Source organism: Rutidosis leptorrhynchoides, chromosome 2 (genome assembly GCF_046630445.1).
Source record: "Rutidosis leptorrhynchoides isolate AG116_Rl617_1_P2 chromosome 2, CSIRO_AGI_Rlap_v1, whole genome shotgun sequence".
NCBI classification, from domain to species: Eukaryota; Viridiplantae; Streptophyta; class Magnoliopsida; order Asterales; family Asteraceae; genus Rutidosis; species Rutidosis leptorrhynchoides.
In genome coordinates this window covers 129688687-129715727 of record NC_092334.1, presented here as the reverse complement: position 1 = coordinate 129715727, position 27041 = coordinate 129688687, and the positions used below count along the sequence as shown (strand labels likewise).

General features: G+C 33.1%; 1 protein-coding gene across 1 annotated transcript; it reads right to left on the bottom strand.

Annotated features, from left to right (window-relative positions):
• Positions 1–20338: 20338 nt before the first annotated feature.
• On the bottom strand, positions 20339–25836 carry LOC139891393 (uncharacterized). The gene is made up of 12 exons (XM_071874354.1): positions 25438–25836; positions 24765–24948; positions 24585–24653; positions 24405–24503; positions 24113–24192; positions 23280–24021; positions 22219–22847; positions 21738–21822; positions 21601–21652; positions 21456–21505; positions 21319–21366; positions 20339–20731 (listed from the first exon to the last, which is right to left on the bottom strand). Exons 1-12 carry the CDS (start codon positions 25776–25778, stop codon positions 20555–20557), a joined length of 2556 nt encoding a protein of 851 aa, XP_071730455.1. The 5' UTR covers positions 25779–25836; the 3' UTR covers positions 20339–20554.
• Between the last annotated feature and the right edge of the window lie 1205 nt (positions 25837–27041).

Genomic DNA, 27041 nt, shown 5'->3' with positions numbered 1-27041 from the left:
TAGCACACAATAAATTTGATACAAGATGGTTGTGAAGATAATTCTAGCTAGTACACAAGTCGTTCAGCAAAGGCAATAAAGACACGTAATTCATACGTCCAGAAACAAGTCATGCATTCTGGTTTTACTAGGACTACTTCCCATCCTTGGTCTTGTGGAACATAACCGTTGTGGCCGTTGATAAGACAGCGTGTTGTAACGTCGTCAAAGGGACGAGGGTTACGTAATGTCCAACAGTCCCGTAACAATCTAAAAACCTCATTTCTTACCCCAATTACCGACTCCGTCACTTGTGGGAACGTTTTGTTTAATAGTTGTAGGCCGATGTTCTTGTTCTCACTTTAGTGAGAAGCGAACATTACTAATCCGTAAGCATAACATGCTTCTTTATGTTGCATGTTAGCCGCTTTTTCTAAATCACGAAGTCCAATATTCGGATATATTGAGTCAAAATAATTTCTTAACCCATTGCGTAAAATAGCATTTGGGTTCCCCGTAATATATGCGTCAAAGTAAACACATCGTAACTTATGGATTTCCCAATGTGATATCCCCCATCTTTCGAACGAAAGCCTTTTATAAACCAAGGCATTCTTGGAACGTTCTTCGAATGTCTTACAAACTGATCTCGCCTTAAATAGTTGTGCCGAAGAATTCTGACCGACTCTAGACAAGATTTCATCAATCATGTCTCCGGGTAGGTCTCTTAAAATATTGGGTTGTCTATCCATTTTGTGTTTTTATACTGTAAAATAGACAAGAGTTAGATTAATAAAAAAAAATACTTATTAATACAAGCAATTTTTACATATATCATAAAGCATAAGCACACTATATTACATATATTACACCACACGAATACAACTATCTTATTCCGACTCGCTTGTTTCTTCTTCTTCGGTTTTGGTTCGTTTTGCCAAGTTTCTAGGGATATATGATGTTCCTAATACGAGCCGTCATTTTCCACATTGGTTTAGAAAAACCTGGTGGTTTAGAGGTTCCCGGGTCATTGTTACAACTTAAGGACTTCGGGGGTTGACGATACATATAAAGTTCATCGGGGTTGGAATTAGATTTCTCTATTTTTATACCCTTTCCCTTATTATTTTCTTTTGCCTTTTTAAATTCAGTTGGGGTAATTTCTATAACATCATCGGAATTCTCGTCAGAATCCGATTCATCGGAGAATTGGTAATCCTCCCAATATTTTGCTTCCTTAGCGGAAACACCATTGACCATAATTAACCTTGGTCGGTTGGTTGAGGATTTTCTTTTACTTAACCGTTTTATTATTTCCCTCACCGGTTCTATTTCTTCATCCGGTTCCGATTCTTCTTCCGGTTCCGATTCTTCTTCTGGTTCCGACTCTTCTTCCGGTTCCTCTTCGGGAACTTGTGAATCAGTCCACGAATCATTCCAATTTACATTTGACTCTTCATTATTATTAGGTGAGTCAATGGGACTTGTTCTAGATGTAGACATCTATCACATAATATCAAACGCCTTAAGAGATTAATATATCACATAATATTCACATGTTAAAAATATATAGTTTCCAACAAAATTTGTTAAGCAATCATTTTTCAAGTAAACACGGTCGAAGTCCAGACTCACTAATGCATCCTAACAAACTCGATAAGACACACTAATGCAAAATTCTGGTTCTCTAAGACCAACGCTCTGATACCAACTGAAATGTCCCGTTCTTATTGATTAAAAACGTTCCATATTAATTGATTTCGTTGCAAGGTTTTGACCTCTATATGAGACGTTTTTCAAAGACTGCATTCATTTTTAAAACAAACCATAACCTTTATTTTATAAATGAAGGTTTAAAAACCTTTACGTAGATTATCAAATAATGATAATCTAAAATATCCTGTTTACATACGACCATTACATAATGGTTTACAATACAAATATGTTACATCGAAATCAGTTTCTTGAATGCAGTTTTTACACAATATCATACAACATGGACTCCAAATCTTGTCCTTATTTTAGTATGCAACAGCGGAAGCTCTTAATATTCACCTGAGAATAAACATGCTTTAAACGTCAACAAAAATATTGGTGAGTTATAGGTTTAACCTATATATATCAAATCGTAACAATAGACCACAAGATTTCATATTTCAATACACATCCCATACATAGAGATAAAAATCATTCATACGGTGAACACTTGGTAACCGACATTAACAAGATGCATATATAAGAATATCCCCATCATTCCGGGACACCCTTCGGATATGATATAAATTTCGAAGTACTAAAGCATCCGGTACTTTGGATGGGGTTTGTTAGGCCCAATAGATCTATCTTTAGGATTCACGTCAATTAGGGTGTATGTTCCCTAATTCTTAGATTACCAGACTTAATAAAAAGGGGCATATTCGATTTCGATAATTCAACCATAGAATGTAGTTTCACGTACTTGTGTCTATTTTGTAAATCATTTATAAAACCTGCATGTATTCTCATCCCAAAAATATTAGATTTTAAAAGTGGGACTATAACTCACTTTCACAGATTTTTACTTCGTCGGGAAGTAAGACTTGGCCACTGGTTGATTCACGAACCTATAACAATATATACATATATATCAAAGTATGTTTAAAATATATTTACAACACTTTTAATATATTTTGATGTTTTAAGTTTATTAAGTCAGCTATCCTCGTTAGTAACCTACAACTAGTTGTCCACAGTTAGATGTACAGAAATAAATCGATAAATATTATCTTGAATCAATCCACGACCCAGTGTATACGTATCTCAGTATTGATTACAACTCAAACTATATATATTTTGGAATCAACCTCAACCCTGTATAGCTAACTCCAACATTCACATATAGAGTGTCCATGGTTGTTCCGAAATATATATAGATGTGTCGACATGATAGGTCGAAACATTGTATACGTGTCTATGGTATCTCAAGATTACATAATATACAATACAAGTTGATTAAGTTATGGTTGGAATAGATTTGTTACCAATTTTCACGTAGCTAAAATGAGAAAAATTATCCAATCTTGTTTTACCCATAACTTCTTCATTTTAAATCCATTTTAAGTGAATCAAATTGCTATGGTTTCATATTGAACTCTATTTTATGAATCTAAACAGAAAAGTATAGGTTTATAGTTGGAAAAATAAGTTACAAGTCGTTTTTGTAAAGGTAGTCATTTCAGTCGAAAGAACGACGTCTAGATGACCATTTTAGAAAACATATTTCCACTTTGAGTTTAACCATAATTTTTGGATATAGTTTCATGTTCATAATAAAAATCATTTTCTCAGAATAACAACTTTTAAATCAAAGTTTATCATAGTTTTTAATTACCTAACCCAAAACAGCCCGCGGTGTTACTACGACGGCGTAAATTCGGTTTTACGGTGTTTTTCGTGTTTCCAGGTTTTAAATCATTAAGTTATCATATCATATAGATATATAACATGTGTTTAGTTAATTTTAAAAGTCAAGTTAGTAGGATTAACTTTTGTTTGCGAACAAGTTTAGAATTAACTAAACTATGTTCTAGTGATTACGAGTTTAAACCTTCGAATAAGATAGTTTTATATATATGAATCGAATGATGTTATGAACATCATTACTACCTCAAGTTTAGTAGGTAAACCTACTGGAAGTGACAAGAAATGATCTAGCTTCAAAGGATCTTGGATGGCTTGAAAGTTCTTGAAGTAGGATCATGACACAAAAACAAGTTCAAGTAAGATTTTTACTCGAATTAAGATAGTTTATAGTTATAGAAATTGAATCAAAGTTTGAATATGAATATTACCTTGAATAAGAAAGATAACCTACTGTATATAACAAAGGTTTCTTGATCTTAGATGATTACTTGGAATGGATTAGAAAGCTTGGAAGTAAATTAGTAAACTTGAAGGGATTTTTGAAGTGTTCTTGAAGTGTTCTTCCTATGATGATTATAGCTTGATTCTTGAAGTGATTTTTGATGAAGATGATGATTAACTAATGGAAAAATACGTTCATAATAGTGTGTGTGTGTTGAGAGAGAATTAGAAAGAGAATTGGAAGTGAAATGGAGTGAATGATGAGTGGTAATTGGTGAGTGGTAATTGGTGAGTGGGGTTAAAAGGAGTTCTAGTTAGTTGACTAGCTCATGGTAGAAGTTAAAATTGATTAGTCATACATGACATAATCAAGAGTGAAATCCCATGCTAGTTCCTATTGGTATATACCCATAGTAAGTACGTTTTGAAGCTGTGTATAATACGGGTAAGAATACGACTAGAATTCTTGATGAAAGAAAAAAATGGGAAAGTAACTGTAACCATTTTCGTTAAGTATGAGTGTTTTGATATATGTCTTGAAGTCTTCCAAAAGTATTTTAATACATCTAAATACACTACATGTATATACATTTTAACTGAGTCGTTAAGTCATCGTTAGTCGTTACATGTAAGTGTTGTTTTGAAACCTTTAAGTTAACGATCTCAATTAATGTTGTTAACCCATTGTTTATTATATCTAATGAGATGTTAAATTATTATATTATCATGATATTATGATATATTAATATAACTTAATATGATATATATACATTTAAATGTCATTACAACGATAATCGTTACATATATGTCTCGTTTCGAAATCTTTAAGTTAGTAGTCTTGTTTATATGTATATAACTCATTGTTAATATACTTATGGAGATACTCACTTATCATAATCTCATGTTAACCATATGTATATCCATATATATATCGTCATGTCGTTTTTACAAGTTTTAACGTTCGTGAATCGCCGGTCAACTTGGGTGGTCAATTGTCTATATGAAACATATTTCAATTAATCAAGCATTAACAAGTTTGATTGCTTAACATGTTGGAAACATTTAATCATGTAAATATCAATCTCAATTAATATATATAAACATGGAAAAGTTCGGGTCACTACACTACCGAGAATCGACGACTTATTTGATCAACTACAAGGCTCGTCTGTTTATTCAAAGATTGACTTACTTTTCGGGTATCATCAAATGCGGGTGAAAGAAGATGATATTCCAAAGACTGCTTTCAGAACACGTTACGGTCATTACGAGTTTATGGTCATGCCGTTTGGTTTAACTAATGCACCAGCTGTGTTCATGGACCTTATGAACCGAGTGTGTGGACCATACCTTGACAAGTTTGTCATTGTTTTCATTGATGACATACTTATTTACTCAAAGAATGACCAAGAACATGGTGAACATTTGAGAAAGGTGTTAGAAGTATTGAGGAAGGAAGAATTGTACGCTAAGTTTTCAAAGTGTGCATTTTGGTTGGAAGAAGTTCAATTCCTCGGTCACATAGTGAACAAAGAAGGTATTAAGGTGGATCCGGCAAAGATAGAAACTGTTGAAAAGTGGGAAACCCCGAAAACTCCGAAACACATACGCCAATTTTTAGGACTAGCTGGTTACTACAGAAGGTTCATCCAAGACTTTTCCAGAATAGCAAAACCCTTGACTGCATTAACGCATAAAGGGAAGAAATTTGAATGGAATGATGAACAAGAGAAAGCGTTTCAGTTATTGAAGAAAAAGCTAACTACGGCACCTATATTGTTATTGCCTGAAGGGAATGATGATTTTGTGATTTATTGTGACGCATCAAAGCAAGGTCTTGGTTGTGTATTAATGCAACGAACGAAGGTGATTGCTTATGCGTCTAGACAATTGAAGATTCACGAGCAAAATTATATGACGCATGATTTGGAATTAGGCGCGGTTGTTTTTGCATTAAAGACTTGGAGGCACTACTTATATGGGGTCAAAAGTATTATATATACCAACCACAAAAGTCTTCAACACATATTTAATCAGAAACAACTGAATATGAGGCAGCGTAGGTGGATTGAATTGTTGAATGATTACGACTTTGAGATTCGTTACCACCCGGGGAAGGCAAATGTGGTAGCCGACGCCTTGAGCAGGAAGGACAGAGAACCCATTCGAGTAAAATCTATGAATATAATGATTCACAATAACCTTACTACTCAAATAAAGGAGGCGCAACATGAAAGGACCCGTTCATATACATTATAAACGATTCACAATAGTTGATTACATCGCGAGGTATTTGACCTCTATATGATACATTTTACAAACATTGCATTAGTTTTTAAAAGACAAACTTTCTTTACAACGAAAGTTGACGGCATGCACACCATTTCATAATACATCCAACTATAATTGGCTTAATAATAATCTTGATGAACTCAATGACTCGAATGCAACGTCTTTCAAAATATGTCATGAATGACTCCAAGTAATATCCTTAAAATGAGCTAATGCACAGCGGAAGATTTCTTTAATACCTGAGAATAAACATGCTTTAAAGTGTCAACCCAAAGGTTGGTGAGTTCATAGGTTTATCATAACAATCATTTCAATATGTTAATAGACCACAAGATTTTCGTTTATAAATATATGTACACTCGCAAGTGTATAAAAGTATTCTATAAGTTGTAGGCACCTGGTAACAAGCCTTAACGTTCATGTTTTACCCTCTGAAGTACACCAAATCAGGTGTGTTTAAAATAACCTCGAAGTACTAAAGCATCCCATAGTCAGGATGAGGTTTGTCAGGCCCAATAGATCTATCTTTAGGATTCGCGCCTACCGTACATAGACAAGTAGTTTAATGTTACCAAGCTAAGGGTATATTTCTGGTTTAAACCCACGTAGAATTAGTTTTAGTACTTGTGCCTATTTCGTAAAACATTTATAAAAACAGCGCATGTATTCTCAGTCCGAAAAATATATATTGCAAAAGCAATTAAAAAGGGAGCAAATGAAACTCACAATACTGTATTTCGTAGTAAAAATACGTATAACGTCATTTAACAAGTGCAAGGTTGGCCTCGGATTCACGAACGTATCAATATTGAGATTCAATATTGCAGGAAAGTACGTAGACGCAACGGAGATGATAAACACTAGATTGACCTCACGAGCATACCCATGAACCATACCCATCACCTCCATAGCTATAACCCATAATTTCCTTAGCTTCGACTCATTCAAAAAAAACTATTTTGAAATCACTCGGACAGTACTCCGTCGTAATATTTTATGTGTACTAATAATATCTTGAAATAATACAGAGCAAATATATATATATATATATATATATATATTTATATATATATATATATATATATATATATATATATATATATATATATATATATATATATATATATATATAAATCGATTGAGAGAGTTTAGAGAAATATATTTTCAAGTTTCTATGAAATAATGAAACCTATTGAATTCTATTTATAATAGATTTTTGAATTATTAAAGTGAATTATTAAAGTATGAATTATTAAAGTGAATTATTAAAGTATGAATTATTAAAGTATGAATTATTAAAGTGAATTATTAAAGTATGAATTATTAAAGTGAATTATTAAAGTATGAATTATTAAAGTATGAATTATTAAAGTTAAAGTAAAGTAAAAGTAAAGTAAAGGTAAAGTTAAAGTATAGTAAAAGTATAAAAACTATGTATGTATAATACGCGTATAAGTATATATAATATTAATTTAAATCGTTATATATATTTAATGAAATAAAATATAAATATCGTTATATTTATTATACTAGTTAAGTAATGAGTTGTCAAAAGTGATTCTAGATATTTATAAAAGTTATATACGTTTTAATAATAAAGTTCTTTTTAAACTGAAAACGTCTTTGTACGTTTGAAAATAGATTAATAGAATATTATGGAAACCAATTCTCCACTAACTTTTGTCTAACTTTTGTTAATGATACTTTTTGTTTTTATTTATAAATAGCTTTACAAATTATTCTGAATATCGTTAAGAAGAATAGATTTTCTCAAATCATAGTGGACCTCTCAACAGGGACTTGTAATCATAATTCAATGTTTCTGATAATTCAATCATTTAATATATTTTTTTAATTTCGTCGAAAATCATATTGAAACAAATACGTTCATGTAAAGTATTATACGTTTAATACTTTATTAATATTCTCAAGTTATAATATATATATATACATATACATATCTATTTATATATAACGGTTCGTGAATCGTCGGAATTTGGTCAAGGTTATAATGAATGTATGAACACAGTTTAAAATTCTTGAGATTTAACTTAACAAACTTTGCTTATCGTGTCGGAATAATATAAAGATTAAAGTTTAAATTTGGTCGAAAATTTTCGGGTCGTCACAGTACCTACCCGTTAAAGAAATTTCGTCCCGAAATTTGATAGAGGTCGTCATGACTAACAATGAGAATGTTATTATAACGATTATAGAGTTTTATCATGTTCAAGAAGCATGGATAAAATAATTCGATTACACGAAGCATGTGAGTGAAGTTATCGTAAATGAATGAAATAAGATAATAGTGATTCGTCGTATCTTTTGACGTCATCACGATTGATCTCCGAAAAGAAAATCTTTGTAATCTATATTGGATTTGATTATTCGGCGATTAAGGAAATTATGTTCCTCTTCGAATTAATGCGATAATCCATTTTGATTTCTCTGTCGGATATTTCTCTATAAATCCACCTCCTTTGTTTTCTTACAACTCACACCTTCTCAACTCAAATTTTAAAGTATTTGTCAATATGCTTCATCCAGTGCTGATTCTTGATATACTCCTCACTTTCATATCTGTCGCTCTTCTTTTTCATCTGCCTCCGGAAAAATCTATTTACTTCTACTATACTCTTGGTTTTATAGTGTTTTTAGTTCTCCCGTGTCTTTATATTGCTATATGCATTGATATATACGGTTTGTGATTTCTGGGTTGTTGTTGGGTTTTATATCTTCCCTTATATTTCAAAGTCCTTGCTTCTTCTATAATCATTGTCATCCACAGTTAATGCTATCTTCTATTTGCTATGATTTATACTCCCATTTCTAGTTCGGAGCTTTGTCCTTTCGTTTCTTCTTCTTGCGATTAAGCACTGCTTGTAATGGTCCAGAATTCGCAGATATAAATTTCGGAATGAACATTGTTAATTTTCTAGGAAGGAAATTGTAATGGCACGATCTTGACTTGTCAAATTACCAGAATACCTCGGAAAAGGCCGAATCATCAAGAAATATTTTCTTGATATTTAGAGATCAAAGAGAATACAAGAGTCATGTAACATAGCACATGATGACGTTATGATCTGTGAATCATCATGTTCCATTTAGAAACTCAGCATGAATTACTGTAATATAATCACGTTGATCAAGTGTCATTATATTATACTAACTCATGCTTCAGCTCCCAACACTTCTTCAAGAATATTCCTATTTTAAACTCAAATGTTTCAGAATTTAGAAACTAAAATATTTTCTTTTATGATATAATACAGATAGCGCGAAGAGGTAAATGATTTCAGATAAGAATAATTATAAAAATATCTTCAGAAGTATGGATGATATTTATAATGAAAGATACGATGATATCTTAGAATGTCTAATATCAGAGGATGATGAAGGATATTGTCCGCAGGGGTTTAGAGTCAGGAGCAAGGTATTCGTTAATGACTTCAGCAAGTACTGAATCATTTGGATTCTTTGAAGGCAGGTTCAGCCTTTGTGATTTGTCCACAGCCTCCTTCATACTTTGCTCAATTCGTTTTCCAGTTCCAAAGCTTCTCTTTTTCTGAGCTTTGCCAATATACTATCCTTTATCATCCAACTTTTTACTGTTAAGGTCGTTTACAGTTTTTGCTGCTTCATCAGCATTTTTCAAAATTTCGAGAACTGGTTCGCAGTTTATGGTGTTTTTCAGAAATTTCTCATTCAAAGAATGTAAGTCTTGGAGGTAGACGTTGTGTGTATATGTAATTGTTGATGTAGACATGCTGCGAGGTTTCAAAATACTGATTGCTGATTCTCAATAATTGGTATGGCAATTCTTGTTATAAGGTACGAATGAGTATATGATAGGGTTTCGATAATTATAATGATTTTTTTTTTTGAAAGTCAAAGATCAGTGAAGTTGTTGGTAAGTTTATTGTTAATGTGGTGAATATAAACGATTCCCCGGTAACGTTGGCGAAAGGGCAACGTATCTATTGAGGTTATAATATGACTGTTTTGATTGAGAAGTCGAAGTTGACTTGCTGGAGCTGTGACAAAACTGTCTATTTTGAAACGGAATTGAAAAGTTATTTTAGCTAGTAAATGCCAAAGGGTCTAACACGGATACGTGTCGAACTATGACTTGGGTTTTGAGAGTTTTTCAGGTGTATAATTGTGGGTAACATGTGGTTGGATCATCATCTCAATTGTTCCTTAGTTGAAGTGTCTTCAGGAATTTCGAAGGGTTTGAGCACATATTGTAATCGTTAATACATATGATGTTCTAACACAGTTTTGAAGTCAAAGTATAGCTTTGAAAGATATAGGAATCTAAGAGTGATGATACTGGTTATATTTCAAATTGAATTATGCGATTTCAAAATCAGAATATGTAAATGAATTTGAATGAGTATGATTGTTTTGATTTATATGAAATAATGGATATTGTTGTGAAAGTAGAGAGTATAGTTGATGATTGCTGAATCAGTTTCGAAAAATGTAATATATTAATTGTGAATTTATATATCTCTCGGGTATTACCTACCCGTTAAAAAAAAATTTCACAATTAATATTTTGTACAAAAGAAGTTTATTACAGTCTTTATGAAAATATATGTGTATATTTTCTTTAGATGTAATATAGATTTAATGAGTTAATATTAAATTAAACTCATTTGTTTTATGGTTGGAACTAGAATTGAGTAATCCCTAAAACTTTATAAATTGCATAAGTATTTCTTCAATAATATTGAAATTATGAATCATTACTTTGTTATTTGTTGGTTTTCGTGAAATTCTTGTGAACTTCGCAAGGTACGAATGATGTTATTTGAAAAGTTTCGAGTACATCGATGATGAAAGTGTAAAATCAAACATATATTCGAATAATACACTTGATTTATTATGAATTGGAATTTTATTGAATTGAGACAGAGATTGTAATTAACGATGTTTAAGTTGCGGACGAAGGACGTACATCATTGCATATTTGTAATATGAATTAACTGAGTAGTTAAGATTCACACATAATAGCTTAGTACGGGAAGATTTATTATGGTTTAAAAATTTATACATATAAAATATACATATAAATCTTTCGATTGGAAATGAGTTAATACTTCATAACTCGTTGATACAATATATTTGTTGTTGATTCGTAATGATGTCCACAATGATTCTTGAACTGACAGAGTTTGTGATGTTACAGGTGATGTTGATTCTGACGATACTGACGGCATTGACTGTGTTGATGATGCTACGGTCCTGTTGATGCTGTTGGTAAAACAAATCTAGCTTATAAATCGTACACCATTTTCGATCAAAGTTTCTACTCTACCATCTCCGTTCACTCATCCGATTTACGGTCAGAATTAAATAATCTCTAAGATTTTGGAGATTACATAACTGCCGCAGAGATATCTCTTCAATGAAGTTTATGAATTAATACTTCATCGTTTGTTGTTGTTGATATTCCTGGATATTTACAGGGCGTATGACGTTGATGTTTGAGATACAGATTGTGATGTTGCGGTGTGGGATGTGGATGTTGTTGTTGGTGGTGGTGATGGTACTGTTGGTGTTGCTGATGGTGGTACTGTTTATGCTGCTGGTGCTGCTGCTGGTGTTTGTAACCTTTGCACCATATTCTCCAAAGCCACTACCCGAGCGCGAAGCTCGTTGACTTCTTCTATTACACCGGGGTGATTGTCGGTTCGGACAAGCGGATAAATAAAATCTAGAATTTGGTGTAGTATGTAATTGTGACGAGATACTCTAGAAATAAGAGAGAAAATGGTGTTTCGGATAGGTTCGCCGGTAAGTGCTTCAGGTTCTTCGCCAAGAGGGCAATGTGGTGGATGGAAGGGATCACCTTCTTCTTGTCTCCAATGATTAAGGAAGCTACGAATCCATCCCCAATTCATCCAGAATAGATGATGACTAATTGGTTGATCCATTCCGGTCACACTGCTTTCGCAACTTGAGTGGGATTCCATTTCGGAATCCGAGGGACTTGAACTAATGACGAATTCCATTTCGTACGATTGAATAAAGAATTTTTTGATATGAAATGATTTTCCGGCTATCGGGTGGTATTCTAATTATATAGAGCAAAAGGTTTCGTAGATTACGGAGGAATTTACTGAATATGTCAGGCAAAGTTTGCAGTAACAGATATGCGAAGATATGAATTAGCAGATACGCTAAGATATGAATTTTGTCTATACACTATTCATGCAATCAATGCAATAAGATGTGTCTAGACTAAGAATGATAAGCAGGTAATTTCCGACAAAAATGATGAGTAAAACTTTTGACATGCAGACACGGTCGAAGTCCAGACTCACTAATGCATCCTAACGACTATCAGTTAGACACACTAATGCAGACCTGGTTCGCTAAGACCACCGTTCTGATACCAACTGAAAGGACCCGTTCATATACATTATAAACGATTCACAATAGTTGATTACATCGCGAGGTATTTGACCTCTATATGATACATTTTACAAACATTGCATTCGTTTTTAAAAGACAAACTTTCTTTACAACGAAAGTTGACGGCATGCACACCATTTCATAATACATCCAACTATAATTGGCTTAATAATAATCTTGATGAACTCAATGACTCGAATGCAACGTCTTTCAAAATATGTCATGAATGACTCCAAGTAATATCCTTAAAATGAGCTAATGCACAGCGGAAGATTTCTTTAATACCTGAGAATAAACATGCTTTAAAGTGTCAACCCAAAGGTTGGTGAGTTCATAGGTTTATCATAACAATCATTTCAATATATTAATAGACCACAAGATTTTCGTTTATAAATATATGTACACTCGCAAGTGTATAAAAGTATTCTATAAGTTGTAGGCACCTGGTAACAAGCCTTAACGTTCATGTTTTACCCTCTGAAGTACACTAAATCAGGTGTGTTTAAAATAACCTCGAAGTACTAAAGCATCCCACAGTCAGGATGAGGTTTGTCAGGCCCAATAGATCTATCTTTAGGATTCGCACCTACCGTACATAGACAAGTAGTTTAATGTTACCAAGCTAAGGGTATATTTCTGGTTTAAACCCACGTAGAATTAGTTTTAGTACTTGTGCCTATTTCGTAAAACATTTATAAAAACAGCGCATGTATTCTCAGTCCCAAAAATATATATTGCAAAAGCAATTAAAAAGGGAGCAAATGAAACTCACAATACTATATTTCGTAGTAAAAATACGTATAACGTCATTTAACAAGTGCAAGGTTGGCCTCGGATTCACGAACGTATCAATATTGAGATTCAATATTGCAGGAAAGTACGTAAACGCAACGGAGATGATAAACACTAGATTGACCTCACGAGCATACCCATGAACCATACCCATCAACTCCATAGCTATAACCCATAATTTCCTTAGCTTCGACTCATTCAAAAAAAACTATTTTGAAATCACTCGGACAGTACTCCGTCGTAATATTTTATGTATACTAATAATATCTTGAAATAATACAGAGCAAATATATATATATATATATATATATATATATATATATATATATATATATATATATATATATATATATATATATATATATATATATATATATATATATATATAAATCGATTGAGAGAGTTTAGAGAAATATATTTTTAAGTTTCTATGAAATAATGAAACCTATTGAATTCTATTTATAATAGATTTTTGAATTATTAAAGTGAATTATTAAAGTATGAAATATTAAAGTGAATTATTAAAGTATGAATTATTAAAGTGAATTATTAAAGTATGAATTATTAAAGTGAATTATTAAAGTATGAATTATTAAAGTATGAATTATTAAAGTTAAAGTAAAGTAAAAGTAAAGTAAAGGTAAAGTTAAAGTATAGTAAAAGTATAAAAACTATGTATGTATAATACGCGTATAAGTATATATAATATTAATTTAAATCGTTATATATATTTAATGAAATAAAATATAAATATCGTTATATTTATTATACTAGTTAAGTAATGAGTTGTCAAAAGTGATTCTAGATATTTATAAAAGTTATATACGTTTTAATAATAAAGTTTTTTTTAAACTGAAAACGTCTTTGTACGTTTGAAAATAGATTAATAGAATATTATGGAAACCAATTCTCCACTAACTTTTGTCTAACTTTCGTAAATGATACTTTTTGTTTTTATTTATAAATAGCTTTACAAATTATTCTGAATATCGTTAAGAAGAATAGATTTTCTCAAATCATAGTGGACCTCTCAACAGAGACTTGTAATCATAATTCAATGTTTCTGATAATTCAATCATTTAATATATTTTTTTTAATTTCGTCGAAAATCATAATGAAACAAATACGTTCGTGTAAAGTATTATACGTTTAATACTTTATTAATATTCTCAAGTTATAATATATATATATACATATACATATCTATTTATATATAACGGTTCGTGAATCGTCGGAATTTGGTCAAGGTTATAATGAATGTATGTACACAGTTTAAAATTCTTGAGATTTAACTTAACAAACTTTGCTTATCGTGTCGGAATAATATAAAGATTAAAGTTTAAATTTGGTCGAAAATTTTCGGGTCGTCACACAACAAGGAGTTTTAAAAGAGGGAAATTTAAAGGATGAAATACCCAAAGGATCGGAGAAGCATCTTAATATTCGGGAAGACGGAACCCGGTATAGGGCTGAAAGGATTTGGGTACCAAAATTTGGAGATATGAGAGAAATGGTACTTAGAGAAGCTCATAAAACCAGATACTCAATACATCCTGGAACGGGGAAGATGTACAAGGATCTCAAGAAACATTTTTGGTGGCCGGGTATGAAAGCCGATGTTGCTAAATACGTAGGAGAATGTTTGACGTGTTCTAAGGTCAAAGCTGAGCATCAGAAACCATCAGGTCTACTTCAACAACCCGAAATCCCGGAATGGAAATGGGAAAACATTACCATGGATTTCATCACTAAATTGCCAAGGACTGCAAGTGGTTTTGATACTATTTGGGTAATAGTTGATTGTCTCACCAAATCAGCACACTTCCTACCAATAAGAGAAGATGAAAAGATGGAGAAGTTAGCACGACTGTATTTGAAGGAAGTCGTCTCCAGACATGGAATACCAATCTCTATTATCTCTGATAGGGATGGCAGATTTATTTCAAGATTCTGGCAGACATTACAGCAAGCATTAGGAACTCGTCTAGACATGAGTACTGCCTATCATCCACAAACTGATGGGCAGAGCGAAATGACGATACAAACGCTTGAAGACATGCTACGAGCATGTGTTATTGATTTCGGAAACAGTTGGGATCGACATCTACCGTTAGCAGAATTTTCCTACAACAACAGCTACCATTCAAGCATTGAGATGGCGCCGTTTGAATCACTTTATGGTAGAAAGTGCAGGTCTCCGATTTGTTGGAGTGAAGTGGGGGATAGACAGATTACGGGTCCGGAGATTATACAAGAAACTACCGAGAAGATCATCCAAATTCAACAACGGTTGAAAACCGCCCAAAGTCGACAAAAGAGCTACGCTGACATTAAAAGAAAAGATATAGAATGTATATACATGTAGTGTTTTAATATGTATTCATACACTTTTGAAAGACTTCAAGACACTTATCAAAATACTTCTACTTAACAAAAATTCTTACAATTACATCCTCGTTCAGTTTCATCAACAATTCTACTCGTATGCACCCGTATTCGTACTCGTACAATACACAGCTTTTAGATGTATGTACTATTGGTATATACACTCTAATGATCAGCTCTTAGCAGCCCATGTGAGTCACCTAACACATGTTGGAACCATCATTTGGCAACTAGCATGAAATATCTCATAAAATTACAAAAATATGAGTAATCATTCATGACTTATTTACATGAAGACAAAATTACATATCCTTTATATCTAATCCATACACCAACGACCAAAAACACCTACAAACACTTTCATTCTTCAATTTTCTTCATCTAATTGATCTCTCTCAAGTTCTATCTTCAAGTTCTAAGTGTTCTTCATAAATTCCAAAAGTTCTAGTTTCATAAAATCAAGAATACTTCCAAGATTGCAAGTTTACTTCCAAGTTTTCTAAATCCATTCCAAGTAATCATCCAAGATCAAGAAACCTTTGTTACTTACAGTAGGTTATCTTTCTAATACAAGGTAATAATCATATTCAAACTTTAATTCAATTTCTATAACTATAACAATCTTATTTCGAGTGGAAATCTTACTTGAAATTGTTTTCGTGTCATGATTCTGCTTCAAGAACTTTCAAGCCATCCAAGGATCCTTTGAAGCTAGATCCATTTTTCTGATTTCCAATAGGTTTATCCAAGGAACTTGAGGTAGTAATGATGTTCATAACATCATTCGATTCATACATATAAAGCTATCTTATTCGAAGGTTTAAACTTGTAATCACTAGAACATAGTTTAGTTAATTCTAAACTTGTTCGCAAATAAAAGTTAATCCTTCTAACTTGACTTTTAAAATCAACTAAACACATGTTATATATCTATATGATATGCTAACTTAATGATTTAAAACCTGGAAACACGAAAAACACCGTAAAACCGGATTTACGCCGTCGTAGTAACACCGCGGGCTGTTTTGGGTTATTTAATTAAAAACTATGATAAACTTTGATTTAAAAGTTGTTATTATGAGAAAATGATTTTTATTATGAACATGAAACTATATCCAAAAATTATGGTTAAACTCAAAGTGGAAGTATGTTTTCTAAAATGGTCATCTAGACGTCGTTCTTTCGACTGAAATGACTACCTTTACAAAAACGACTTGTAACTTATTTTTCCGACTATAAACCTATACTTTTTCTGTTTAGATTCATAAAATAGAGTTCAATATGAAACCATAGCAATTTGATTCACTCAAAATGGATTTAAAATGAAGAAGTTATGGGTAAAACAAGATTGGATAATTTTTCTCATTTTAGCTACGTGAAAATTGGTAACAAATCTATTCCAACCATAACTTAATCAACTTGTATTGTATATTATGTAATCTTGAGATACCATAGACACGTATACAATGTTTCGACCTATCATGTCGACACATCTATATATATTTCGGAACAACCATAGACACTCTATATGTGAATGTTGGAGTTAGCTATACAGGGTTGAGGTTGATTCCAAAATATATATAGTTTGAGTTGTGATCAATACTAAGATACGTATACACTGGGTCGTGGATTGATTCAAGATAATATTTATCGATTTATTTCTGTACATCTAACTGTGGACAACTAGTTGTAGGTTACTAACGAGGACAGCTGACTTAATAAACTTAAAACATCAAAATATATTAAAAGTGTTGTAAATATATTTTGAACATACTTTGATATATATGTATATATTGTTATAGGTTCGTGAATCAACCAGTGGCCAAGTCTTACTTCCCGACGAAGTAAAAATCTGTGAAAGTGAGTTATAGTCCCACTTTTAAAATCTAATATTTTTGGGATGAGAATACATGCAGGTTTTATAAATGATTTACAGAATAGACACAAGTACGTGAAACTACATTCTATGGTTGAATTATCGAAATCGAATATGCCCCTTTTTATTAAGTCTGGTAATCTAAGAATTATGGAACAGACACCCTAATTGACGCGAATCCTAAAGATAGATCTATTGGGCCTAACAAACCCCATCCAAAGTACCGGATGCTTTAGTACTTCGAAATTTATATCATATCCGAAGGGTGTCCCGGAATGATGGGGATATTCTTATATATGCATCTTGTTAATGTCGGTTACCAGGTGTTCACCATATGAATGATTTTTATCTCTATGTATAGGATGTATATTGAAATATGAAATCTTGTGGTCTATTGTTACGATTTGATATATATAGGTTAAACCTATAACTCACCAACATTTTTGTTGACGTTTAAAGCATGTTTATTCTCAGGTGAATATTAAGAGCTTCCGCTGTCGCATACTTAAATAAGGACGAGATTTGGAGTCCATGCTTGTATGATATTGTGTAAAAACTGCATTCAAGAAACTTATTTCGTTGTAACATATTTGTATTGTAAACCATTATGTAATGGTCGCGTGTAAACAGGATATTTTAGATTATCATTATTTGATAATCTACGTAAAGCTTTTTAAACCTTTATTGATGAAATAAAGGTTATGGTTTGTTTTAAAATGAATGCAGTCTTTGAAAAACGTCTCATATAGAGGTCAAAACCTCGCAACGAAATCAATTAATATGGAACGTTTTTAATCAATAAGAACGGGACATTTCAATACAAGTTGGCAATTTACTTTCGGTTTGAACTTTTTTTTTTTTTGAAAGGCAAGCTTGCATCAGTCCGGACCGAAGCCTAGTCATCATTTGCACACACACACGCGCTTTCGGGCAGGAAACCCGAACCACACTCTGAGGATCCGACCCTTTAACCATCCCGAGGGGCAGGCGGGCCGGATCTTAGTCCCGGAGCGGGTCGGTAAAACCTTCCCTTTGGGCCACCTTCAAGGAATATATTTCAATTCCTAGAGCGGGTGACGAGGCTCGAACCCGAGACCTCTAGCCCTGCGAGTACACAAGTGTGGTGTTAAAACACAATTCAATGCTTGTTTCACGTGTATGCTTAGAGCTTAACTAGACAGGTAGTTCAAATAGATTGTTAAATCTTCTCAATCAAGGCGTAGATTTGAGTCAATTTATAACTCACTTAAATGGTTAGATATATTTAATTTAAATTTTGGTTATACAAAGAAAAAAAAGAATAATGGTTAATTGAAGTTTAATAATGGCTTTATTAATCGAGTCAACATCGAACGTCGATTTATCGGCGACTTGACTTTCGCTTAGAGCCTAAATTGAACTTCAGTCAGGTTTAAAATCTATGGAAATTTAATTCCACCATTTTCATAGCGTCTCACACTTTTTTTAACATATTTATTGGCCGGAGGTCCATTCGGAAGCAATCTATTTATCCATAGAACATTGAGAGGGAGGACTTTCCCTACTCTTGAGGTGTTTCACTCTGGGTGGAGAAATGACTTCACCTTAATTTAGGATATAAGAAGGATTGTCTACATTTTACCTCTCTCATACCTCATTTTTGTGAGATGGAGTTTTGTTGTTATATTACCTACCTTAACTTTGAAACTGTACAAGCAGCAAATAATACAAAATCAAAGTTTAGTAACTAAGACAGTAAGACAATAAGTTAATTTCCGTTAAACAAAAAAAAAAAAAAAAAGACTAAGTTAATTTCTTTCCCTAGAAAGAAAAAAGATTCAAGTTTTAATCAAAAAGTATTGTGAAATTTAATTGATGCTTCATGCTTGTAAGTTGTAAGATACAATTCTTGTCACGAAATGAATGAAAGTTAAAATCTTGTACAAAATTAGATATAAAGTTTGTCCATGTTCTCTAGAATTTGAGCTTACAATTCTTGTAATGCAAAATTCAAAATTTGATATTACAGTGAAAATTACACCAATTTGATGTCTTTATTGCTACACAGTATTGTACTACTAATTTCATTTTTCTTGTTGTTTTAACTTATCAAATTGTCTGCCTTTTTATCGGTTCAAAGGTGGTCAAGATATATATAGTAGACCACACCTTTTTGGCGGTTATAGTTTTTCAAAAATCAAAGATGTTGTGGCCACTAACATTGCTTAATTTGCACCTTACTTTCTCTATATAAAGGTATCAAATAACCCTTTATCACTATTCCATAAAATAACCCTTTATCACTATTCCATACACTAAAGAGATGCAATTGTATCAGAAAGTGTAGCTGTGTAGATGGTCTATCAACCTCCCTTTCAACATTCCGTCATTCGGATACCAATTAGTCCACCCACGATAATCAAGATGAAAACGATTATCCTATTTGTAACATTGATAGAGTGAGAACTTGAGGTACATTTCGTTCACGCAAATGTTACTAAAAGATATGATTACCGTGCAATATTGGTAGATAGAGATGCATCTCAAGAGTCGCTCTTATCATTCATTTCACCTTTATTATATTGGGCTAACTCATCAGTACATGAAAGTTGAATGGGTGGGCACCTGAAATATGGTCTCACATACTTTTCGTATTGTCGTTGCCTAGATTATATAGCAAGTTTTGTGCTTTGCTTGATGATTTAGGATACATGTATGTTTATCTGGGCTTCAAATATGCAGCTTTCTATTGAATCTTGGTGTTTTATCTTTCCTTTTTGACAGCTTAAAATGTACTTTCAAATTTCCTAACATCTAGGGACTAAGATAATCAAACTTCTTGTAATAAAATTCTTATATCTGGTAAAATTTATGACAATTACAGGGATCTATAGATGTTTCATCCCAAATATAATAAAAGGCTATCCTCATCATTATATATTTGTATATTCTTCTCAATGGATAATAAACCGCAAGTCTACCTCATATAAGTTGCACAACAGCCGCAATTCTCAAGGCCCCATTTTGTAAAAGCTCTGGAAGCTCATCAAATAATAAAGCTGTACGCCAACCCCATCCTTTTGGAGCTTTCGGTAAAAGGGTTCCTGGTTGTTTGAAGCTCCCGAACACCATTACTTCTCGTTTCGATGGACAAATTAGCTGTAAAAATGATGAATTAATACTGGAAATTAATTTATAAATTGCACCATTCGTATCATCGTCGGAGTTTTAAATCATATAATATCAAGTGGCAAAAAAAATATTAATATTTTCTAAGGATAGGTATTGAGCAATAATCATAGAAATATAGATGAAGGGGTGAATAAGTTTTAGGACACTCCTTATCAGTAAAGGAGGAAACTTTGAACAATTTTTTAGTAAATGGGTCAATTGGATCATATCTAATTTCAAATGGGTAAGCTATATGACTAAAACAATGTACACGTGAGGCAAATCGATTAATCAGGTCAAATGGGTAAAAACTCTCACCCAACTGAATTTCAAATGCTTATTTTCACTCAAAGAATCAGATTAATATGGTAATAAAATACTTTTTGGAATCATATATTGCATTGTAACTGTTCATCCAAATACAAAATAAATTCTTTAGACACCCGACCAACCCATTTTGTCATCTCTAATTATCAGTAATCTAAACATCCAGTTCAAAATACTGCCTAAAAATGACAGAGAAAATAACATAATAAAAAGAAATAATTGGTATTATTTATTTAAAGTTTATGAACCTGATAACGAGCGGTAACCTTCTCACGAGCATCCACATACATATGAACCTGAAAACGCTCTCTGTTAAGTTATTTATATAATTATTAATAATTAATATGTATATCTCAAACAATAACATTATCTTGTTACGATCAACCTTTCTGAGAGATTCGGGTATCTCTGCCTTCCTTCTGTGAAGAAACAACCCTGAAATTACAAAAATTACATTATGTAACTACCTTAATAATGGTACTTATTACTGCAGTGCTACAAGTAAGATTCTTGAAATATATAAAAATTACCAAGAGTTCGACGTCCTTGAAGATCTTCATCGTTAAAAGCCTGAACACTTACCTACACAACCAATTTATAAATAAATGAAAAATTGTTAAGGCTTTTGTTACAAGCAACACATGTAATCATCATGGTATAAACATACTTTCCACAAGGATCCAGCATAAAAATACTCTGGAGAGTGTTTAACTTGTCCATCATTAAGCCGATGAACTTCCTGAAATTCCACCCTGCGCACAAACAAAACACCATTGGAAAACAACTTTCATAAAGAAAAAATGTTACACCATAAACAACTTACAGAACTCTTAACTGTCTACTTTTTAAAAAGACTAAATTTACACGGATAGTCCATGTGGTTTACCCAAATTTGTATGTGTAATCCCTGAACTTTTTTTGCACATGTAGTCCTTGAAATTGTTTTGCGTAAATTGTCCCTCTGTCTAACGACGGTTAATTTATTCCGTTAACTCACATCACATGCCAAGCACATGAGATTCAAAGAAATACAAATGCAAATAAAAGTTCAGGGACTATGCGTGCAGATTTGGGTAAGCCACAGGGAATATCCGAGTAATTTTGTCTTTTTTAAAGATTTACAAAACAAAAGGATGTTAGAAACTTACGCAAAGCGGAACGGAGGGAATTGACTTAACGGGGTTTTGATATCTAACGATACCGAACTACTTTCATCCTCCCATTCAACCCTAATAGCATGCTCAGAAGAATCCATCATCTGGACCGATACACCGCTACTACTCGGGCCCGCAATCGAATGTCCAGCCACGTCATCATTGTTATTAACCCCTTGACTAAGTCCAACCAAAGCGGTCAACCCATCACCACCATGTTCCCCATTATGGTCATTTCTATTTTCTGGATCATCGTTACCAATTGACTGTTGACAATTTCTATTTCCCATATGAAACGGGACACGAGAAAAGACAAAACGTGTTGGAGGCCATGCGGTTGCGGGTACATAAGTTGACCCACGTCCAATACCTGCCAGCCCATCAATAGGTCCCCTTGTATGCACACGTACAGGGCGAAATAGTCCATTCACTTCACCTTGAGAGGTATCAGTAACATAAACGTCTCCTATACCTGTAGCTACAGAATTTTGATCATGCTCTTGCATGTAATAACCGGTGCGTGAAAATCCATATTGTGGCCTACATTGGCAAGCCATACTAACTAGACAGCAACTCTTGCAGGTGTCTGCACCGATTTCATGCACCCGTTGGCTCAAAAGTGTCTACAAGATAATATTAACACATGTAATTACTTTCAAATAAAACATGTACATGATATTTTCTTGTGTTTCAAGGATGAGTATAATTTTAAAGGAGACACACATAGAGTAAATAAGAAGTAAGCTAGTAAAGACGGGTATATACGTTGTAACATAGATAACTGATTTTGGACGTTACTAAACAAAATTCATGTCATTTTACTCAAAAGCACATATCATTGTCATGATGACTGATTTTGGTAATCGTAGTTGAGACACTAGCTCTATTTATGATGAGTAAAGAAGAAGAATAAAAACTTGAGACAAACTGTAGGTCACCCCGCCAAATTTCCCATTTCAAACTACAGACGGTAAGTTCAATAAAAAAAGAAAAAAGAAAAAAGAAAAAAAAAAAAAAAAAAAAAAAAAAAAAAAAAGCAAGTTGCAATTTATGACCTGCAGCCAAAGACCATCGTTAACAGATTTGCAGGGGAAGCCCAATTCCTCCAGTTGCTTTCTCACATTTAAAAGCGCCTCAAAAGTCATGTTACAATACAAAAGTGATCCTCCTTCAAAAATATTGACAAAAGTATCGTATTCGTCACTGTTTAGCCCACAAATCCCTTTAGCACAAGTCTTCAATTCTCTTCTGCCAACAATTCTGCCACCCCATGACATCGGCATGCCACATCTTCCCCATTCATTTGCCACATCATCATTACACGTCATCATACCATTACCGAATTTTTGTCCCCCGCCAAGCCAGTTATTATTGTTCAACTGATAACAAGGACTCTCCTCAGATGGCCCTTCCAATGATGACATGTCACCGCCAGCTGGCATGTCTTGATAAGAGGATGAGTAGTTAATCTCTTTAGTATTTGTGGTTGTAGTTTGTTCAGTGTTACATTGACACTTTGACTCGATATCTGACTGATTAGATCCAGATTCTTGCCCAGTTTGAGAATCTACAACTCGGTCTGCGAGTTCAACTAAAATAGTTTGAGCAGTATCATGACTGTTTCCTTCATTTTCTAATTTCATAATGTCTACTTCAGATGATATTATTTGATTACTGCAGCCACTGTTCAAATTATTGTTCTGTGTTTTAATGGCAGACACAGATCCACCTTGTTCTGTAGGTTCTGTCTTACTAAATGCACCTTTTGCAAGGAGGGTGTACAAAGCTAGTTCAAACCTATAAAAATGGTATGTGATACACTTGTTAGTTTTCTATATTCATTTGCATTTCATAAAAATTTCACTAAATAGAAGAGAATGTAACTTACCGTTTTTCTTCACTAGGGACCCACAGTTCATCAGAGGTCAGTAATGCATGCACCGTTTGTGAAGAAAGCTTTGGAAGCACCTAATAATAAGATGATGATGCAAACCATTCAAGAGCTGACTGTAGTGGAGGGTAGAATTTTGACCCGTATACTTAAATATGGGTATTTGGGTTGTGTATTTTCAACTGGGTGGTCAAAAAAACAAAGTATATAAAGGGGGAACGGGTCAAACAAGTTAAAACTTTCAATATACTACTACAAGTAGCGTAAAATGATTGCATTGATTTCTTACTTCTTTCAACTCAATGGCACCACTTTGACAAAGATACCCCCAACAAGCACTTCTAACACGTTCTCCATGAATGCCATAATCTTGGCCCTCTGCAAACACCTGCAAGTAAACACGAAAATGATAATGAAGATTATGATATCACAAATAATACCAACAACTCAACAAACAGTACTCTCAAACCTGATATACTAAGAAGTTTGTAGTCCAGAGTTCAGAAATAATGAAATCAGTACAAATCGCACATAAATCCTACAAGAATAAATAAAATCAGATTAAATAAAAAAAACAAGAATATTTCAGATGTGTAGTAAGCTTGTAAAAAGGCGTGTAATATAATGAACAATTTACAAGTGGATATACCTGAAGGTCAAGATAGGAAGCAGCAGCAAGAACACGGAATGCATTACTGTCATCAAGTTTAGGGTGATTTCCATAAAGATACGCTAAAGCTATAGCAATGGCTTCTCTATTGACATTGCTGTCATCCACATGCAAGGTCAAAACGGGCGCATTTGCATCTTTCCAAGGTCCATGAAGCATGTTCCTACAGAGCACAATGAAATCAATAAAAAGTGAATTTTTAACCTTTTGAAGCATCACACTCTTTCAAAAATCCCTTTTAACATTCATAATAAAAACTTAATTACCTTATATTACCAGATGGTTAAACTAATGTCCCTTTTTTTGGTGGTAGGAAAAACTAAAATACGTTTAAAGAAAGTCGAATTTGATTACCTTTATGTGCCATTCGGCATTAGCAGTTACTAATATCAGTAAAATATGTACGGTTTTCGCTATTCGAAGTGATAAACCCCCTAAATTATTTGTAAAGTTCACCATTTACTTAAAAAATTCAATTCCTTCACCACTCCTATCAATCTGACTTTTCAAAACAAGCACTAATTCGCATATGCATTCATATGTATGAATATGTGCGTGTGTGGGGGTGTAAATTACCACAAAATAATGCAAACATAATACAATTAATTAATGAATTTAAATAATTTAATTATTAAAAGCAAATAGAAATGACCTAAAATAAGAACTGCGAGATAAAATAAGGCGATGAAGATGATAAGTAGCGCCCATGGCTTGAACGATAACATCTGAAAACGATCCATTATTGAAACCTTCTAATTGAATATGATCACACAGTGAAATTAGGTTACAATCGAGTGCCTGCAGTTCTTCGCCTGTGTTATTGTTATCGGATTGTTGCTGTGATTGTTGTTGTTGTTGTTGTTGTCTGTTCATTTGGATTGATGAAGGAGTAGTTGTGGTTTGTTGTTGATATGATCGGTGTTGTTGTTGATGATGATTATGATTATGATTGATTGTGGTGTTGTTAGGGTAATTTAGTGAATTTGGTTCCATGGATTTTTAGGTTATTGATTGATGATTCATTAATTAATGTGGTGATTTTGATTTTGGATTTGATGATGAAGGAAAGTGTTTGTGTAAGAAAAGGAAAGAAAACTTATTGGCTGCAATGACTCCTCCCAAAGAGGGTATTCGCTACGGGGATTAGTCGGTTAAAAAATGTTGGATAGACAGGTAAAAAAAATTTAAAAAAAAAAAAGGAAAGAAAGTATCAGCGGGGTGTATTTTTTAGAAATAAAATATTCAATTTTATATTATGTAATTATTATATTTATATCTTTATTTTTTTTCTATGTTAGTATCGTATTGGGGGATGATTCTCACACACTGTTTTTTGATCCTCACACACCCTTTTACCCTATTATTAGGGAGGAGTTCAAGTAAATTGGTGTGTGAGGATCAAAAAACAGTGTGTGAGAATCATCCCCCTATCGTATTCTATATACTAGTGACGCATATGATCGTTTGCAGGATGTTAAGGGTGGTTCCGGTGCTTGTTCATTTGTTAGGAAAGATCATGAGTCCTCTTCTGATTTGCTTAGTGATTTGCTTAGTGATTTGCTTATACATAAGGAGCTTGTTCTATCAACAATGAGGTTATTGCTTCGTTGATTGGTGGCTGAAGGTCAAAGGTAAGAAGAATGCGAGCTCGAAGGCATCGGGTTTGTTGATTCGACTAATTTTGTTGTTATCTTTTAAGTTGATGTAGATATTGGTGATGTGATGGATTTGTTGAAAGATTATTTATCGCCAGTTTTGACAAAGGAATACGCGTTCTCTTTTACATTGGGTAAGTATGTCTGGTCGCCATAGTGAACGACAACCTTTTTATACACGGTGCAAAGAGTAAGAAGGCTTGTTTAGCTGCAGGGAAGATTGATTTTTATGAATGAATATGATGACGATGTTGGGGCATCGGGCCAATAGAGTTGTTGGTTCTTTTTGCTTACTCGTTGTGTTTTAGGTATTATGTTGTGGTGTTGGATTGTTAAGGGGTGTTTACTTTGTGTTTGTTGTCTTGCTTATGCGTTGTGTTGCTTAGGTTGTCTATTGCCTTGTGCTTTTTATGGTTTAGGTTGATTTTGGTTTAGTCGGGGGCTAGCATCTTTTGTTCTTAGTTGGTAGGTTTGTAACACCCGTTTTTCAGTTACACGTTATTTCGAGCGTCATTCGAAATACGAGACTTGTAAGTGTATATTTGGATCCCAAATAAAGTTGGAGTTGATGTTCTAAAACCTTACCATTGGATAGTAAATC

Bases quoted from the DNA above. Each gene is read 5' to 3' on its own strand.
- LOC139891393 (XM_071874354.1), bottom strand. From the start codon at position 25,778: ATGGAACCAAATTCACTAAATTACCCTAACAACACCACAATCAATCAT. The intron at 22,848-23,279 runs GTCATAAATTGC...ATTATCTTGTAG, and splicing joins ACGATGGTCTTTGGCTGCAG to ACACTTTTGAGCCAACGGGT. The intron at 21,653-21,737 runs GTATGTTTATAC...TTGGTTGTGTAG, and splicing joins ATGCTGGATCCTTGTGGAAA to GTAAGTGTTCAGGCTTTTAA.